At 36.4% G+C, this 20,456-nt stretch overlaps 1 protein-coding gene across 3 annotated transcripts in view; it reads left to right on the forward strand.

The window, feature by feature from the left end:
- Nucleotides 1–20,456, forward strand: part of MICU2 (mitochondrial calcium uptake 2) — a 126,304-nt gene that overhangs the window by 20,197 nt on the left and 85,651 nt on the right. For all 3 annotated transcript variants that reach the window (XM_025462723.3, XM_049101289.1, XM_049101290.1), the window contains exon 2: nucleotides 14,238–14,382. In XM_025462723.3, coding sequence (XP_025318508.1) covers nucleotides 14,238–14,382 — 145 coding nt within the window. The remainder of the gene's footprint in view (nucleotides 1–14,237; nucleotides 14,383–20,456) is intronic.

Below are 20,456 nucleotides of genomic sequence, written 5' to 3' on the forward strand. Positions count from 1 at the left end.
CTAATTATCACCAAGTAAATTTTAACAGAATTACCCAAGTGCTAGTTCTGCCCGTACCTACCCTTAACGTACATATGTAACAACTTACCAGCTACACGTTTTCACTGGTTTTGTTTTCTTATGTAAGATTCTAAAATTCTCAGGGGTCAAAATAAAGATTTTTCGTTAACATGCACCCAGAGAACTTCATATTTAGTACACACCTCACTGTTGCCTAGGCAAATGCTAACAATTCTGCTAATTTAGTATATGATTTACTGGCACACTTTTATACTGTTTCTTTCCTGTACTTGCAGGTTAAGTTATAGAAATTCATGATTCCTCATTTGACACCAACTGCTGTAACAGTGGAGGAGGATTTGAAGGAGAAAAGTGACCGAGTACTAGAAGTAGTGGCATCTGAAATAGTAAAGTGGAAAATTCTTTTCCATTTATTTATTTAGCATTGGTTTGCTTTAGCTGTGCTTGGTGCTACTTTAAAGCAAAACAAAACTAAACTAAACTAAAATAATCTGTTTGGTTTTCCAGTCAATATAAAGCAGAGTCTGTTATGGAATCTTTTTAAATCTCCACTGTTGCACTCTCTTCAGAAATTATTAAATGAGAGCATGGATATATTCTCATGAAACTTGTCCAGGGAATATGGTAAAAGCAGAAAGATTTAGGCAAATCTTTATTAGGTCTTAAGTGATTTGCTTGAATAGTAAATTAATTTGCCAAAATATATAGTCATATCTGTTTATTAGTTGTCTTTTTGTATTGTGTAATCTATATATTACTTTATTTACTGGTAATTTAATTTGTAAACATCAACAGAAATACAAATGACATGCATCTCAGTGCCTTTGCTAGTAAAATCTACCAGTTTTGCCAATGCTTGGTAAAATGTCTGGCTTATCCCCTGCTCATCTCCTACAAGTACATTCTAATATCAAAATGTTATCATAAATATACTATATTAAGTTATGTCAGTGAACTCCAAGCCAAAGCTGAAAAAATCCATTAAAATCTAAACCACACATGGTGTAAGGTCTGAAATACATTGGATCATTCATTAAGATTTATAGGAGAGTGTGAAGCAGCTGGTGTAATCCAGTTTCAGAGCATTCTATTTCTGAGATTCCATGATTTCTACAATAGGCAAAAAAATAAGGCAATATTCTTTGATATGGTTAACATTGCCACCACCTGTCAATGGCTTTACCTCTTTACTCTTGTTATGAAGGCATTTTTAAAAATCTGAAGTACTTAACAAGGTGCAGTGATTTGTGGTTATAATAAAAGGAAACAAAAGGCCTTTATTTCCATTTGTGTGCAAACTTTAGTGCAGTTGCACACAACAGAGTACCTACGTAGCTATCTAAAGATATTTCAATAAATAGGGTTTAAAGTATGTAAACACAAAAAAAACAAACTTTTGGATATTAGTTCAAAAACCAAAATCTTTTCTTTTTTTTAAATGGTTGTATTTATTTAATTGAGAGAGAGTGAGCACAAACGGGAGGGGTAGAGACAAGAGGCAGAGAGCAAATCTCAAGCAGACTTGAGCGTGGAGCCCACCACAAGGCTTCATCCCAGGACCCTGAGAATCATGACCTGAGCCAAAACCAAGAGGCAGACACTTAACCTACTGTACCACCCAGGCACTCCCCAAAAATCTGCTTTTAAGTTAATTTTTTAATGTCACACTCTGAGTTGGGAATTGATTCCCATTCATAGAGATCCATGCATTCCTGGCACACTTCTTTTTTAAAAAAAAAACAAAAACCATTTAGCAATATTAATCATGTAGTAGGCACTGGTGATACAGAGGGAAAAAAGATATCTCTGTTCCTAAAAAATTCACTGTATTGGGCTCTAGACAGTTCCAGTTAGAATCATTAGGTCTTGAAAAAAGTTTACTCAGGGATCTCTGTACTTCTACTGAGATGCTACCGAACCTAAAATGGGTACTCAGGGAAGGACTTCTAGAGCAGTAACTACCAGAATTAATTCTTAACTAATAAGGTAGCCAAATGAAAAAAGGTACAAGAAGCAACTAACTATATTACATGCTTAGCTTTGTGTAGTGTTTTAATTGTAGTCAAAATCAATAAATGGTTATTTAATCTGTCTTCTAGAAAAGTATGCAGCAAAGGTTTGTTGAAGCTCATTGAAGGGTAGCCAGGTCAGTACTGAAGCTAAGGACACTAGCAAGCCAATCAGTTTTAGGAAAATCCTATTAGCAATGAACAAAACTAAGGTTGACATTTTAATTAGTACAATATTTTGCACAAAGACCCAATTCATTGAAAAGAAAAACAATAGTACCAATGGCATTTTTAAATAGAAACATAATTTTGTTTTTAATTAGAGATTGCAAATCTGCCCCTTTATTCAGGTTTTCATTATCTTTCCACTTACCAAAAGGTTTTTTTTTTTTTTAATTGTTTTATTTTTGGTTTGGGTACAATTTCTATTTGTATGCAAGTAACAGTGCTGTTTAAAAAAAAAAAAATTCCAGTTTTTGACCAAATTTTGTGTAGGGTTAGGGTGTGGGGCTTAAGGGACTTGGTGAATGGCAAAATTGCTATCAGTATTCAGCCACAGGCTTTTACACAGCCGTTCTCACAATGGGTTTCCTGTTAACCAAAGGGACAGAAAGTCTTTTGCTGGGAACTGGGGATATGGAAGTCTGAGTAGATCACAGAGAATGTGGGAGCCTGGGGGGAAAGCAATGCAAAATACTATAGGAATGAATTACTTTCCTTCTGCAGTCCCAGACTATAAAATACTTACAGCTATAGACTGCAGCTGTTCCTCATGAAGGGGTGGGAGGGAGGAGAGAGGGATTCTTTAATCCATCCCTTCATTGCTCCATACTGTGTCATGTATCGTAGGATACAGTATCCTAAATGTTATTATCTTTAGTATCCTCTGTTTATGACTCAGCCCTTTGATAGCAGCACTTTCTCCAAGCTTACTTGAAGTTCTCAGTTTTAAGGAGACCTTCTTGCATGGATATATAAGGTTCTAGAAATTAGATCATGGTTTCCATCACAAAGCTTAGTTGTTACTGCTCTGCTGCCCAAAGAAGGGAGATCACAATCAAGATAAAGTTACTGATACTAGACCTGTTACTAGCTTTCTACTTAAATTTAATTGTACCGTCTTGAAAAATATTAGTCTGGCGCATATCTCATTTTGAAAAGTGAGAAGTCAAAATGTCATGATTGATAAATAACATTTTAAAATAATTATCATAGTTTGAAATTTATCACTGTGAGACATACACACTTGCTAAATGATAGTTGCTCCTTTCATACTGCTGCCTAGCACTTCCCACCTTCCATTCCATTATGCTTCTCTCCTCTAGGTTAACGTCTCTCATTTTACGTCTATAAATGAGAAGATGTCTCCAGATGTCTCCAAATGGTCATTGGAGACACATGATATTTATTAAATAAGTTGGCATTGAATAGTTGTAGAAAGTTCACAAAATAATGTTTCTCTTGTCCTTTGTGGGGGTAGGGGCAGTGAGGTGGGTAATAAGCTGAAGTAACTCTGCACTTCCTTAGAAAAACATTTTTAGTTATGGTTGCGATGAATGATATTGTTGAAACTTTAAGAGGGGATTGAAGTTTTAAGTTGAGATTTCTAGTCTTTTTTTTTAATCACATGAAGCCTAATTTAAACTTTTCATTAAGAACATAAACAAAAACTTATGTAGTTGTTATATACCTCCTGCAAGGTAATTATGAAGGAAGGGAAAGTTAATATTCTGCTCAATGACCTTATCAGGAAAGAGAAAGCAGTTACTAGAAGAGACGATGCTTATTTTTTTACTTATCAGCATCTCCTGACAGTGGCTAGTTCTCTACACAGAATTCTGTGGGTTTTTAAAAAATTAATATATATAAGCATGTGCCATTTCATTACCACGCTTATCTAAGAAAAGTCACATTAGCTGTTTTTCAGTCTGTGGGACAGTCTAGACAAGGCCGTCACTAGATCAGACAATGTTCAGAAGCCACCCAAAGTAGTTCCCAGAGCTTCCAGGTCTCCCAGGAGGGACTTTTGTCTCCTCGGCTAATACTCTGTGAATTTGTAGAGTTTATTGTAAAGTATAGCTTATGCAGTGAATATTTCTAATTTAGTCTGGCACTACTTTGTTTCAGGTACAAAAAAAAATCTCCCCAATTCAGAACGAAATGGGAAAGTTCTAATGACTGAAATTTTCCAATTGTAAAGTTTTCTTTACGAAGAAAAGATTAGTCTTTTCAATTGCACCACAGAAAGTTCAAAAACAATAAAGCAATTACATTGTTTACAGATTATTACAAATTCCAAAATAAAGGTCCCAAATGAATATTGTTTTACTACATTTTATCTAATGCATTGTAAGGTATATTGTATATATTAAAAGCATTGCAAGGAAATCTCTTTCTCACTTTCTTCCTGAGAATGCAGAAATCAAAGAATGTCCAACAAAGAACAGAGAACTAACTTTTTCAGATTTGTCACTTCATGGATAAAAAGTAGAGACAGAATGGTGAAGCACCTGTTGCTTTAAAGGCAATAAACTAGGGAAATGTTTTAACAGAAGTCATCAGCTTTCAAAGATCTCTTTTATCCAGTTCACATCACTCATTGCTCTTAATTCCTTTGTCACATTTTTTCCTGCATTACAAGTAATCCTTGAAATCCATGGAGCATTTTATATATAACCAGAACCATGTGGATGGTTCTCACGTGTTCAGTATAGCCCCAAATCCCAGCATTTCTGCTGCCCCTCCTTTCTCATGTATTTAGCTGTAGATGCAGGTTTGAGAAGCAAATAGTTGTGGTAATTGGAATTCATCCCCACCACCATCACTTTCCACCTACCAAGACTCTAAATTCAGTCTCTGGTGGGTTTCGGGTAACAGAGAGCCACCAACAGGCTCTCGGCAGCCCTTTGATCTCCACCACTGCATTCTATACTCTTCTTTCTGGAGAGCTCGTTCCTCTGGCAGCTGCTTCCCTCATGCCAGTCCATTGATTATTTATGTGTAACAGTATACATTGGCCAACAGAGTAGATTTGTAGAAGTTTCTTATGAAATCTCATTATTCAGATAAAGGTTAAGATTAGTGTTTAATTCATTCCTAGTGGAAAAGTTCTCTTGAACTGCAGTAAATAAGTTGAGATGAGGAGAGGCAAAAAAGTTCTGTCCAGCCCTGTGGGTTGAGTAGCTTCAGTGTGCTTGCTGTCTCCTTTGCATTGCTTTAATTTCCCCCACATAATATGTAAGTGATACATGTCTTTTAAGAATAACCTTAGAAATAAATGACTTATCTCTTATGGTGCTCTTTCTCTTTATTAAGTCCTTAGAAGACAGTTTTTAAGATATCCAGCAATAGGGGCATTGTGGTTTCAACCTTATTTAGATTTTCTAACATTTACCTTATTTAGGTTTTCTGAAAGAGATTAAAACTGATCAATGTCCCTTGAGGTCTTCTAGGATTATTCAAACCCAAAGTACATACATGGAGGACAGTGGCAAACAGAGTAGCAAATTCAAGTCTCCATTTCAGTAAAGTTTTTTTTTTTCTACTATATTTTGGAAATTGATGTTAGATTTTGCTCTTTCTCTTCCTGGAGTAGAGCAGTTATTCATATGTTGAGTCCTTCATGTCTGTCACACATATGGATATTCTTCCCCTGATTGCTTTTCTTTGCCTTCTGTGTGATTTTTTTTTTTCCTATCACACCATCCATACATTTTCTGCAAGGTTGATTCTAATCTTTTGTTTCTTAAAGTATTTTAAGGTTTGTAATGGTGTTTTCCTCCTATTTCTCTTATTTAGCTAGACCAACTCCCTTTTCAGGTATTTATTTCTATTGTCTTGCATCTTATCTTTGCTCTCTGATGTTGTAAAGTTGCCACTTTCATTTCCTGTAACTTTTTCATATTTTCTTTCAGAATGTGATTTTCATTGTTCATTGTTTCTTATTGCTCATCTTCATTTTTCCCCCACAGAATTTGCATAGGCCCAACACTAGGTTTTAAACACACGTTCTAGGCAAATATGTTGTTTGCCAAAAATAATGTGAATGTGTATCTTTCACAGCTTTCCATCCTGATCTGAGCATCTTTTTTATCTTCTCATTAGAATATTAGCTAAAAAGCAGGATGTTAATAGTTATATCAACTATTCAGTCATTTAGCTGCCTAAGGGATCTGTGGTCACAAATACAGTATTTCCCTCTGCCCAACCAAGCCACCTTAGTGATGCTGGCCCTCCTTTGATAAAACACAGGAGGGAAAAAGGCCAACTGTTGGGCCTCTAGTGAACACGGAGTGACAGGAGCTTCCTATGGGACATCCTGTACTTTCCTCTGGCCTGCATAGTCCCTTCAAGCAGAGACACATCAGTGACAGCACTATCCCATCTCATGTGGTAACTTTGTACAGTTAGAAAAGCATACCCCTTCCTCAGTGCACTTTGCTGTCATTTGCTGAACAACCTCATGGTGACTCAAGTGAGTGGCGCTCCCTTAGATTTGTGTAGTGCACACAGTTCTACAGGGTGGCCCTAATCGGTGAGGAATTTCAGGATTTCAATCTCTCATTCCCCCCTACATGGCACTCTTTAGAAGAAGAAACTAGTTTTCAGTCTTAGTGTTGTCTTTCTAGTTTGATCCAGATTATCAGAAGATCCTTCTAGGACCAATTTAAAGTAGGAGGTTAAGAGCTAGCATCAGTATGACTGGACTTTTGTTTTTTGTTGTTGTTGTTGTGTTGTAGGGGAGGTTTTAAGAACTTTGACTTACCCCTTCCTCATCATTTTGGGAGGTTTCATTTTTGTTTTGCTTTTTAATGACCCTTTGATTTTATTAAGAGTTAACTCTCTCAAGAAGGTAACTTATAGCCCCCTTTTTAGAGGAAACTAGTAGAGTTGAAAGGATCTTCCCAGATTTTATTTTCAAGTGGATCACTATATTGATTTAAGATTCAAAATAAAAAATCCAAAGGAAAAAAGAGAACACTTGTTTATGTAGTAGATTCTTTCTGGTGCTCATATACTCTCCAGAGCCTGGAAATAGCCCTCAGTACTTAGAAGGATTTTAGACGTGAATATTGATATTTATGCTGACATTTATATCCTAAATAAATTGTTTAAAATTATGGGTTGCCTTATAATACTTTTATCTTTGAAAGGAATTGATTTAGCCCGAAGAAAAAGCAGTCACAGTTCTCTTGACATCCTGAAATCCTCCAAACCTATACGTCAGCGTACTGAAATGCTATTTATAGATGCTTTTCCTGTAAGTGATACCTCATTATCACTAAGAATACACTAGTGGTAAGTTCTTTTAAAGGTGTATGTTAACAATATTGGAAAGATGAAAAGACTTACATCCTGTTACCTAATTTTATTTGACATGTAATAGTATTTATGACAAATCCAAACTATGTCTAGTTATGTTTTTCTGAAAGATACTGTTTTTCAGTCACAATTCTAATCATTTTCGGTTTGTATAAACATAGTCATGATATATAACATGCATTCTACAAAGTAGTTTGGATATATAGTAGATCAGGCAGTAATGCTGAATTTATATAGCATCTTAGGAGTGTGCATGTGAATGAATCTTCCAGATGACAAAAATTACCCTTGTAAGTAATTAAACATCCTTTTTATGCCAAACATGCATTAAGAACAGTTAAACTATGTTACATATTTTCATACATTTTTAACAGAACATTCCCTATATAATTAGCAGTTTCTCAATGCCTGAAGATCATCACCAAAAATAGACCCAGAGGCCACTGATTGGTGGTTTAACAGTGATTGGTCCAGACTATTGCAGCCATGTCTGTTTTATATTATTTTTCTCTCCTATATCACTGTCAGGCTATTTGGATCTCCCTTCTCTAACATTTATAACTTATTATGGGTTGCCTTATAATACTTTTATCTTTGAAAGGAATTGATTTAGCCCTAGGAAAAAGCAGTCACATTTCTCTTGACATTCTGAAGTCCTCCAAACCTATATGTCAGCATACTGTAATAATGTAATAACTTATATGGTGACAGAAGTTGTTCCGAGGGTTGTGGGTTATTGTTAAGCTGTTTATATGGTGACAGATAGTGACTGCATTTATCATGGTAAGCGTTGATTAATATATAGAATTGTTGAATCAATATGCTGTATACCTGAAACTAATACAACATTGTATGTTAATTATACCTAACTTTTTTTAATGAATAAAAAATAAATAAAAGGCCCTTAGAGGTAAATACTACTATTTTCTCCATTTTCTGGATTAAGGTTAAGTAAAGGAGAACAGTAATATAACTTGGCCAAGTGATAGAGCTGGGATTTATTGAGCAGTTTGATTCCAGTTTTCACATTTTCCGTATCAGTCAGATGAAGCACAGAGAGGTAATTGGTCCAAGATCACATACCTAGTAAGTGACAGTACTAGAATTTGAATCCCAGACAGTTTGACCTCAGAGACAGTGCTCTTAACTATTTATTTGCTGTCTTACACTCTCCTTTGTAGACTCCTTAAGGGAAGACCTCATAATACCATCATATATCTATGGAACAGTGACACATAAGAGGTTCTTAAAAAGGAGGGCTCTTGATGTAATGACCACTGGGTGTTGTATGGAAATGATAAATCACTGAATTCTACCCCTGAAACTAATAATACACTAGAAATTAAATTTTTAAAAAAGAGATTCTTAAATGTTTGAGAATAAATTAATGAACTTTTCACTGCCAGATACGTAGCAATACTAATAAGCTAGGATTTCCTTATATATTGTTACTCTCAAATATAACTTTAATATTTTGAACTTTATTATTCCTCCTCATCCTCTCCATCCAAACTGATATTTTAACTACATTTACCAAAGTCTACAAGCCACTGTTTGCCTTAGTTTAGTTTGCCAAGCCCAGTCTCCCACAGATGGGCCACATATCTGCCAAAGTGAGAAAGAGACTAAAGGAAATGAGTGAAGATTAAAAGGAATGAGTACCTGCAACAATATCAATAACAATAATAGTTCAAATAGTTTCAAACAAAAATACTACAAGCTGAAAACAGCAACCAATTATTTTTAATAAGCCCACTGAAAACTCCTCTGTTTTTGGAGCACCTGGCTGGTTCAGTCAGTAGAGCATGCAGTTTTTGATCACAAGGTTGTAACTTTGAGCTCCACATTGGGTATAGAAGTTACTTAAGGTAAAATCTTTAAAAATGATAAAGCCACCGAAAACAGGCAAGGGAAGAGAAAGGAAGGGGTGGTGAGAAAAGAGAGAGTGTGCAAGCATATGAGTAGGAAAAGCATAGAGATGAAAGAAAGGCTTGGAGAGGAAGGAGAATTGTTAATTCTTGACAATTAAATCCATCCAATAAGCCTGAGTTTTGATCAGAATGATTATACAAATGAAGTAAGGCTGGAATAGGCCTTATAGGTAAGTAAAATATTAAAAATGGCAAATGTAACATTATGTGTCATGCTTATACTTTAATAAAGGTAAATTATCTAAATTCTATGAAGTAAGCATAAATATATAATGCACATCAATTATACTAGTGGTCCTTTAAAATGTACTTTTAACATTCAACTACTCGGGCACCTTGTTGACTTGGTCAGAGGAGCATGCAACTCTTGATCTTGGGGTCATGAGTTTGAGCCTATGTTGGGTGTAGAGATTATTTTAAAAAATAAATAAACTTAACTTCAACTATTGTATGATAAAGGTAACCTAAATAAAACTAATTTCTTGGTTCATTAACTCTGAATTACAAAAGCTGTAGCTTTAAAACAATACTTTTTTCCCCACCCTACATAAACTTATTATAGCAAAGAAACATATTAGAAATCCTACTTACTTTTAAGTTTGATTGAACAGGAGCAGTAATACATATCATTTAGGAAATGGACAATAGTCCAGATCTAAAAGATGGCTAATTCTTGTTGTAGTCATTTTTTTTTTCCTCTAGCTTAAATCCCACTGTTTTCATGAATTACCTCAGCTGTCATTAACCACACTGCCTTGTTTTCCTAATTTATGTAATTCTTAGAGAAGCTAGTTTAGGATAGTGGTTAAGACTGGGGTTGTTGTCATACCACCTGTGCTGTCAGCTTACTTGCTGTGCAAACCTAGGCAAGCTGATAAACCCTGACAAGGCTTGGTTTCTTCTTTTGTAAAATGAGGTTGATTAAAGATGATGTCCATCCTCAGGGGTATTGTGAAGGTTGAGTGAGACCATGTAAATTTTTTTTTTTAATTTTATTTATTTATGATAGTCACATAGAGAGAGAGAGAGGCAGAGACACAGGCAGAGGGAGAAGCAGGCTCCATGCACCGGGAGCCCGACGTGGGATTCGATCCCGGGTCTCCAGGATCGCGCCCTGGGCCAAAGGCAGGCGCCAAACCGCTGCGCCACCCAGGGATCCCGAGACCATGTAAATAAAGATGTTAGCATCTTGCCTTCATATACTACATGTTTAATTAACATAAGCTTTTATTGTTAGGGTATACTACTGTACAATTGCCTCCTTCATACATGTTCTGTTTCTTCCTAGAGTGTTGTCAAGTTAGTAGATTCTCATAAATATTTACTTGAAGGGTGGATTAGGATGCAGGGAAAGACCAGTAGTAAGAGATTGTACTTTGGGGGCTTCCACTTTATATTCCATAAGAAAAGTAGTAGGATTAGAATCTACAGTGGTGGTGACCTCCAGGTGGTAGCTGGGTACTCAATAAGCAGAGTATGAGATGTAATAGAAAGGATCAACAAAAAGAAAGCCATTATTAGTGTTGGCATGGGAGTTAAAAGATTTGAGGGGTAGGAGAATAGGTTTGTTTATATCATGAAGTAGCAGGAATTAAAGGCCACAATACCAGATTGAATTGTGAGAATGTTGGTAGGGGTTGTTAGATGGTTGATATGCGTATCAGCCATCTACCAATAGAGTCATGGTGGTAGGACAAATTTGGAGGTCATTTGTTTATAAGTGACCTTCTAAATTCATGACTTGTAATTCACATGACAACTTTAAGCTCAGAAATAAACCCTTGAAAGGAAATTTTGGTTTTACCCCCTCTACTTTTTTTTGTTCACTGGAGAGGATATTTAATCAAAATTGGAAGAGATGACCACCCAACCAACCGTTATTTAAAATGGTACTTCCCAGAATAATTGATTCCTCTCAAGACTCTTCAGAAATGTTATGCTTATACAAGTTATAGATACACAGGCATATGGAAAAGGGTAACAATGAGATGGGATTCTTAGATTCTAAAAATCTAAAGAAGGAAAAAAATAGAATTTGTTTGAAAATAGTTTTCATGTCCTGCTATAAAAGAGTGAGGTTAAACCTGTGTTTTTACTTCTTGGTCATTTTCAATATACTAAGAGTAGAACTGCTACAAGATGGAGGATAACATGAAAACTAAGAGAAGCAGAGTTAATATCTGTCCTGTTATGAGACCATTTGAAGAGGAGAATAAATGAGTAATTGACTCCTTTAAGTTGTTTGAAATTTGAAGAGTTTATGTATACAAAAAGGATTGAGTTGGGTAAAAAGGTACTCTTTTAATTAGGAACAACTTAGATATTAGAAAGTATAAAGAAAGAAAGACAACATTTGTTTAAGGGCTTGGAAATATACTGTATTTCCATGTGGATTAGTTACTTTTGTTAACCTTTTGATAGACTATGTATTAACTTTAGTATAATAAATAGAACTGTTCTCTAAGCTAATAGTGTATATGCTCTTCTTTCAGTTCTTCTAATATGCTATATTTTGTCTCATATATAGGACTTTGACAATGCTGTGACATTTACTGAGAAGACTCTTACACCTTCTCTTCTCTGTCTCAGTTGTACACTTTCTGTAATTTCACTACTGAAGCACTTAGTGTATTCTGATAGGAATTGATATTTATCTTGTTTGCCACTGTTTTCCTACACATACTCAGTATCAGTTTGTTAAATAAAATAATATATCTGTTACTATATCTGCCTAATATGTAAAATGTTCAGAGTATTAATAAAATTCAGTTTTCTGACTCATGATAAAAGTATGGACTCATGTAATTAAAACATGCCTCGTGAGTCATTTTTATAGTAGTAATTTAGGGGGAAAGAAAAGGAAAGACATGAATAGACAATTTCTGAAGAAGATAGGGGTTCAGTTCACTCTGGTATTATTGAGTAGTCTATATATGTCCAGTATTCTGGTATACACTGTGTAGAACATAAAAGAGGTATAAAGCTAACTGCTCAAGGAAAGCAATTGTCAAAATGAGAGAGAATTAATAGTCAGAAAACTGAGATAGCCAAAAAAGGAGCTATTAACTTTGAATTTTGTTAGCTTTGAATTTTTAGAGGTTTAAGCAACTAGAATTCACATTCCCCCCCCCCCCCCGCCCCCCATTTCAGTTCTAGTCAGTAAATGTCACTGTGTGTCAGGGTAAATAATAGTTTCAGTAGTAGTAAGTGTGAAAAGGAAGTGATATGTGTTCAGGAAGGATGTTGTGGTCCAGGTCAAAACAGTGCTTTAAGGAAAGCAATCCAAGGTAAGAGTATGCTTTTGGATTTCACAAATAATACTTTCTTTCTGTGTCAAGATTGCTATATTGAGGGACACCTGGGTGGCTCAGCAGTTGAGCATCTGCCTTTGGCTCAGGGCATGATCCTAGGGTCCTGGGATCAAGTCCCACATCAGGCTCCCTGTGGGGAGCCTGCTTCTCCCTCTGCCTATGTCTCTGCCTCTCTGTGTCTCTCATGAATAAATAATAAAATCTTTTTTAAAAAATTGCTATATTGGGCAGCCCGTGGCTCAGTGGTTTAGCACCACCTTCAGCCCAGGGCCTGGTCCTAGAGACCTGGGATCGAGTCCCACATCGGGCTCCCTGGGGTCTGCTTCTCCCTCTGCCTGTGTCTCTGCCTCTCTCTTTCTGTCTCTGTGTCTCTCATGAATAAATAAATAAAATCTTTTAAAAAAATTGCTATATTGATTGCCATGTTGTCTTCTTCCAGTCTGCATAGGATACAATGCCTAGCCATGGATAGGTTAGTGTGATAGGTAAGGGATTGAACACACTTTGAGTTGGACACCCTGGTTTTTTATCCTAGCTGCGCCATTTACTTTAGTTGCCATACTGCTGTAGTACTGTTCAGTTATTGTGAAGACTAGCTAAATAAATCATGTAGAGTGCTTTATTAGTATAGTCCCCAGCACATGGTAAGTGCTCAACAAAAGGTTAGCAATAAAGATTTCAGTATCCTCTCCATTAGCATTTGAGTCAAGATCTAAGTAGGTGCCATTGCCTCTGTTATACAGACTTTTACACTGACAATATTTTACCAGTTCTTGTCCTTTTAGCACTCTCCACCCATAATGTAAACATATTTCCAAAAGCAGAGCTATTTATCAGACATGGTATATTTTATCTTTGTGGAAAAACACAGCTGTATTTGGTCTCTTGCCTACCTCTCTCTTTCATCTTATCTTTGCCACACTATTCCGTGAACACATCAGGCATACCTTGGACCACATACACGCACATACACCAATCTCATGGTCTTTGATCTTCACCTCTTGCTTCAGATGCTCTTTTTTTTTTAAAATAATAAATTTATTTTTTATTGGTGTTCAATTTGCCAACATACAGAATAACACCAAGTGCTCATCCCGTCAAGTGCCCCCCTCAGTGCCTGTCACCCATTCACCCCCACCCCCCGCCCTCCTCCCCTTCCACCACCCCTCGTTCGTTTCCCAGAGTCTTTATGTTCTGTCTCCCTTTCGCTTCAGATGCTCTTCCTCCAGAGAGCCCCATAGCTCACTAACTGCACCTCATTTGGTCTCTTTAATATTACCTCTTTAGAAAGACCTCCCCTGAGTATCCTATCTAAAAACTACTCCTTATGATTTTCTTATCCTGCTTGTTATTTCTTTGTGGCGCTTCCCATTATCTCACCTTATTTTCTGCATGTATTCATTGTCATTTCCCCCACTCTGGAATGAAAGTTCTGTAAGTTAGGATCATTCACTGTTTTATCTTCATGCCTGAAAGAGTGATAAGTAGACAAGTAAGTAAGTATTTATTAGTGAATGATTTAAAAATGTGGAGATTGTTAGACCTAAACATGAAAGCTACTCTTTAATAATTATTCTAGAAGTAGCTAAGTTGGAGAATCCTACTGAAAAAAAGTCTTAAATTGCAATTTCTTTTTCTTTTAGGAAAATATTGACTCTGGAGAGATGGGAGAAAAATTGTCCCTTCGTAAACAGCGCTTCATGCAGTTTTCTTCACTAGAACATGAAGGAGAATATTATATGACACCACGAGACTTCCTCTTTTCAGTGATGTTTGAGCAAGTGGAACGTAAGTTGTTTTTGGATTTTTTTTAAGTTTTTTTTTTTTTAATCAAACTTTAAGGCTAAAAACCTTCTATTTTTCAGAATTGGTAACAGCTCTTTTTCATTTCAAGTATAATTCTTTGTACCATGCATTTGCTTATTATTTAGACTTTATATTCTTCATGAAAGAAGTGTAGTTGAACTTTTTATGTATTTAAGAAATAGTTATTTTGTTTTGTTCATAGGTTTTTCTAAAGAACCAAAAGAAAAACAAGTAAGTTTTTAATGTCACTAAATATGTTAACAGAATAATTAAATTATCTAGCATATTAGTTTTTGGTAGTATTGATGTTTTAAATTGGGCAAAGAATGAAACCAGATTAAAGCAGTTGGGGAGAACCCCAAAAAAATACAATAAGAAGCAAAATCCAGAAGCTATAATTATGTAATTTTATTTCATAAACCATCAACTTTTAGTTTTTCCACATGATGTTAGAAATTCTTAGTTTAATCACCTAACCTAATCCCTTTTACTTTGCAGAGAATAAATATGGCCCTGTCCTCTGTGCCTTTATTATAAAGGTGTTCTCTGGAAGCTTCTTGACTTCCTGACACCTCTCAGGGGTGCTGGAAGTACTACCCTGGAGGTAGCTATAGGTGGGACAGGTGATATGGGCTAGGCCAAAGTATGCAATAACAAGTATAAATTGAGTTGAAAAAGACTACAAAGACTTTGGGGAACCATTATCAATATAAAACATCAATACTACCAAAAACTAATATGCTAGATAAATTAATTATTCTGTTAACGTATTTAGTGACAATGAATATAGGTCCCTTTTACTTTGCAAAGAATAAATATGGCCCTATCCTCTGTGCCTTTATTATAAAAGTGTTCTCTGAAAACTTCTTGACTTCCTGACACCTATCGGGGGTGCTGGAAGTACTACCCTGTAGGTAGCTGTAGGTGGGACAGGTGATAGGGGCTAGGCCAAAGTAAGAAATAACAAGTATAAATTGAGTTGAAAAAGACTACAAAGACTTGGGGAACCATTATCAATATTGAGAGATGACTTCAATAAAAAACTTGTGAAGACCCCACCATGAGAGTCCCGTGTACTTTTGTGAATTTTACCTAGAGGAGTCCCACCAGGTTCTCACAGTGACTATCTAAGAAAAATCTTCCCTCGGGAAGAGGAGAAAAGTAATCATTTTGAAAATACTTCCAGAGCATTCTGTTCTCCTTAGTGAAGGGCTACACAGACAGGGAACTTTTACCAAAGTTTAAGCAACCTAGGGGAATGGAAATATCCAACTCTGGCCCCCTCTAGCTTTCCTGTTTCACTTATGGAGGAAAACAAAAAACCTAAAGCACTAGTGAATATCACAGCTCAGGGACACTGGCTCGCTAACAGACCAACACCTAATCATAAGGTTATAAAGCTCCTCGCCTCCCTGCACACGTCACCACACGTCACAAAGGCTCCTGTCTAAGGAGAATACCACAGAAGAACTGCACCCTCAGACCTTATATATGAAGGAGTCTCTAAGGAAATGAAAACAACAGAAAAAACAAAAACAAGGACAACAGAAGAAGTGTTTAAAAGCCTCTCACACATACAACTGTAGCAGAAATTAAACTCATCCTAGTTTTATCCATATAAAATAGAACCTCACACTTAAGATCTATCTCTAAGTAATATTTACCTAATAAATCCTGTCTGATTCTCAGGAAACTCAGTTGACATGTTAACAGGCAAAAGACAGTCTGAAGAGACAAAGCAAGCATCAGAACCAGATAAAAATATAGCAGAGATTTTGGAATTAGCAGACCAGAATTTAAAATAACCATGGTTAATATAACTAAGTGCTCTAATAGAAAAAAGTACACAACATGTAATAACAGATAGGCAAGGTAAGCAGAGGTGGGGAAACCCTTAGAATCAAAAGGAAATGTAGAAATAATAAACACTATAATAGAAATGAAGAATGCCTTTGATGGGCTCATCAGAATAATGCTCTGGGCCAAGGAAATAATCATTGAGCTTGAAGACATGTTAATTAAGACTCCCCAAACTGAAAAAAAGAAAGACTGGGAAAAAAAAAAAAAAAAAAAAACAACATCCAAAAAGTGTGGGACAATTCAAAAATTTTAACATGAATGTAATAGCAATACCAGAAGAGGAAAGAACAGGAGAAATATTCAGAGTAATTAATGCTGAGAAATTTCCAAAATTATTAGTAAACACTAAGCTACAAATTCAAGAAGTTCACAGAATCCTAAGCAGGATAATTTTTTTTTTTAAAATCCTATACTTAGGCATATCATTCAAACTATGGAAAATCAAAGACAGAAAGAAAATCTTAATAGAAGTTGGGGAGAAAACCTTTACCTAAAGGGAAACAAGGTTAAGAATTATACTTCTTTTCCAAAACCATGCAAGCAAGAAGAGAGTAGAGTAAAATAGAATTTTGGGATAGGGGGAGAAGCTAAGATGGCGGAGTAGTAGGGGGACCCTGGAACACAGCTAAATCAACATCAAGTCATTTTGAACAACTAGGAAATCAATCTGAGGATTAAGAAAACAATTTGCACAATTGGGGCAAGAACGTGACAGACGTGAGGTTCAGAGACATGAATTGGGAGAGCGAAAAGTCATGGCACTACAGAACAGTGGAAACCCTTCTCACAGAGCAGAGTCAGGGATGGAGGGAGAGAGTGGTGTGGAGGGCGGGCCAACCGCCAGGCACAGATGGGTTGAAGGCAGGGTTCTGATAGCCTGGGACACAGAAGAGGAGATCATTCACTTTTCTGTGAGGGCCTTGGGACAGCGGCAGCCATAAGTTCCTTTCCTCAGGTTGAGAAGGCAGGTTGACCCCATCTGCCCCCACTGCACCCCCACTCCTAATAGCAGCACAATTAGACTTCAGACAGAAACACAACCCCTAGAGTCACTTAAACCAAACCCCACCCCCCTGCAGTGGCCAGGGAGGGGAGGTGGTGGAATCTTTACAAGGGTAGGTCTACTTGTGAGGCAGTGCAGCAGGCCTCTCCCTCAGAAGACCAACAGAGGCCCCCTGCTTGCGTCAAGACTACTGATTGTAGACTGCTCCAAAGGATCCGTTTCAGTTCAGCTCCCCCTACTCCTTCCTCCCTTCCTCCCTCCTTTCCTTCCTTTATCCCTCCCTTCCTCTCTTTCTTCCTTCCTCCCTTCCTCTCTCTCTCTCTCTTTCCTTATTCACATATTTTTTTTAATATATATTTTTCCCCTGCCATCAGGCTTATAGTTCTTTTGTTCATTTGTTGGCTTGTTTCTTTTTGTAGTTTTTTGGATCAGGCTTTTTTTTCCCCTCTTGCCTTCTTTTTCTTTTCCTTTGGAATCAGGCATATACTTTCTTGTTTGTTTATTTGCTTGCTTGTTCCTTTTCTTCTCTTTTCTTGGATTGGGCTTTTTTTTTTTTCTTTCTTATCAGGCCTATCCTAAACAAACCCAAGCATAATGGCTTAAAGGTCCAAACACTCATCACTACAAGCATGGAGGAACTCAGCAGAGGACCGGCCTGTGGGAAAGAGCAGCCAAAACACAACAGCAGAATGTACACAGCATACACCAGAAATACTTCCTGAAGCACCAGGCCCTGGACAGTGTACTCCATATCATAGGAGTACCAGAAGAAAGGAGGGGAAAAGCGGGCAGAAGGTCTGTTTGAACAAATTATAGCTGAGAACCTACCTAACCTGGGGAAGGGAACAGGCATTCAAGTCCGAGGCACAGAGAACTCTCCTCAAAGTCAATAAAAACAGGTCAACACCAAGACATGTGATAGTGAAACTTGCAAAATACAGAGATAAAGAGAGAATTCTGAAATCAGCTAGGAACAAAGGTCCGAACTTACAAAGGTAGACACATAAGATTAACAGCAAACTGTCCACAGAGATCTGGAGGCCAGAGGGAGTGGCATGATATATTCAGTGTGCTGAATGGGAAAAATATGCAGCCAGGAATACTCTATCCAGCAAGGCTGTCATTCAGGATGAAAGGAGAGATAAAGAGTTTTCAAGGCAAGCAAAAACTAAAGGAGTCTGTGAACACCGAACCAGCTCTACAAGAAATACTAAAGGGGACCCTTGAGCGGAAAAGAGAGACCAAAAGGAACAGAGACAGTCTACAGGAACACCGACTTTACAGGTAATATAGCACTCAATTCATATTCATCAGTAATCACTCTGAATTTAAATGAACTAAATGCTCCAATCAAAAGACGTAGAGTATCAGAATGGACAAAATTTTCAAAGAAAAATCCACCAGCCTAGAGTTCTGTATCCAGTGACATTATCCTTCAAAAGTAAAGAAGTAAAGAATTTCTCAAACAAAAACTGAGGGAATTTGTCACCAGTGGACCTGCTCTAAAGAAATGTTATGTTCTTCTGAAAGAAGGAAAGTGATATAGATCAAAAACTCAGGTCTACATGAAGAAAATAAGAGAGTTAGAAATGGAATAGATGAAGATACAAGAAAATCATTTCTTTTTCTTAACAGATCTGACAGTTTATTCAAATAACAATAGCAGCAACATAGTGGATGATTGATTATAGCTTATAGATAAGTGAAATGAATGACAGCAGTGTTCGAAGGAATGAGATTAAGAAATTTAGGATACTCTGCTATAAGGCACCTGTACTACCATGAAGCAGTATAGTGTTACTTGAAAGTAGACTTAGTTTGGTTATAAATGTATATTGCAAACCTTGCGGAAACCAATAAAAAATATTTAAAGAAACATAATTGGCATGCTATGAGAGAAGAGAATCAAATTGTACTAAATGCTCAGTTAAAATCAGAGAAGGCAGAAAAAGACAAAAAAGGAAAGGTAACAAAAGCAAGAACAATGAATAGAAAACAGTTGCAAATATGGTAGATAGTAATCCCAACTATATCAAAAATCACTTTAGATATGAAAGATCTAAATACACCAATTAAAAGACAGGTAGTAAAAATTTTTCAAAGATAATTTTAAAAATCTGTTTCCTTGTGTTAGAGAAACATTTCTTAAATAAGACACAAAAAGTAGAGGCATCTGGGTGGCTCAGTCAGTTAAGCATCTACCTTTTGGCTCAGGTCGTGATCCCACATCTGGCTCTCTGCTCAGCAGGAGCAGGTCCACTGCTCGGGTAGACCCTCAGGTCCCTCTCCCTCTGTGCCGCCCTCATGCACACATGTGTGCTCTCTCTCACTCTCAAATAAATATTTTAATAAATAAATAATTGTTTAGAAGACACAAATAGCATTAACATAAATGATTGACAAATTCAACTATATTAAAATTAGAACTTCTGTTTATCAGCTCTATTTGCCTTAGAGAAATTGAAAAGACAAGCCACAAACTGGTAACATTTATGTATAATATATATGACTGACAATTAATACTCAGAATATATACAGATCAATAAGAAAAAGACAATCCAATCAAAAAATGGAAGAAATAAATAGCATTCACAGAAGAGAAAACATACAAGAACAATAAACATACATTTACCTTTATTAGTGACAACAGTAAGATACAAATTTTTACAGTGTAGGTTGGCAGCAGTTAATTCTGTTAACAAAGGTAGTAGAGGATCTAGATCAATATAGACTTTCATACCCCAGTGGGTATAAGTACCAATTGAAACAGCTACTTTAGAAAACACTTTGGCACTGTCTTATAAAGTTAAACATTTGCATAACTTTTGATCTAGAAATCCCATTCCTCTGTGTATGCATACTGTACAACCCAATTGGAATACTTGCCCATGTACATACAGTGGGATATATGTATAAGAATATTTTATAGCAGCAGTATTAGAAAAAAAAAAAAAAAAAACCAAGAAACAACCCAGACATCCCTCATTTGGAGAATGGATAAATTGTCCCATATTTGTACAATGGTATCTTATTTAGTACTAAAAGTGAACAAACTGAAAAGATAAACTCCTATCACATCAGCATGAGGAGCTCCATGGACCTGCATCCCACTGACACTGATTGAATATTTTAAAATATCATTTAAAATCTCAGGAAACATTCCTAAGGTCATACAGCAAATGAAGAACCATAT

Source organism: Canis lupus, chromosome 25 (genome assembly GCF_003254725.2).
Source record: "Canis lupus dingo isolate Sandy chromosome 25, ASM325472v2, whole genome shotgun sequence".
NCBI lineage: Eukaryota > Metazoa > Chordata > Mammalia > Carnivora > Canidae > Canis > Canis lupus.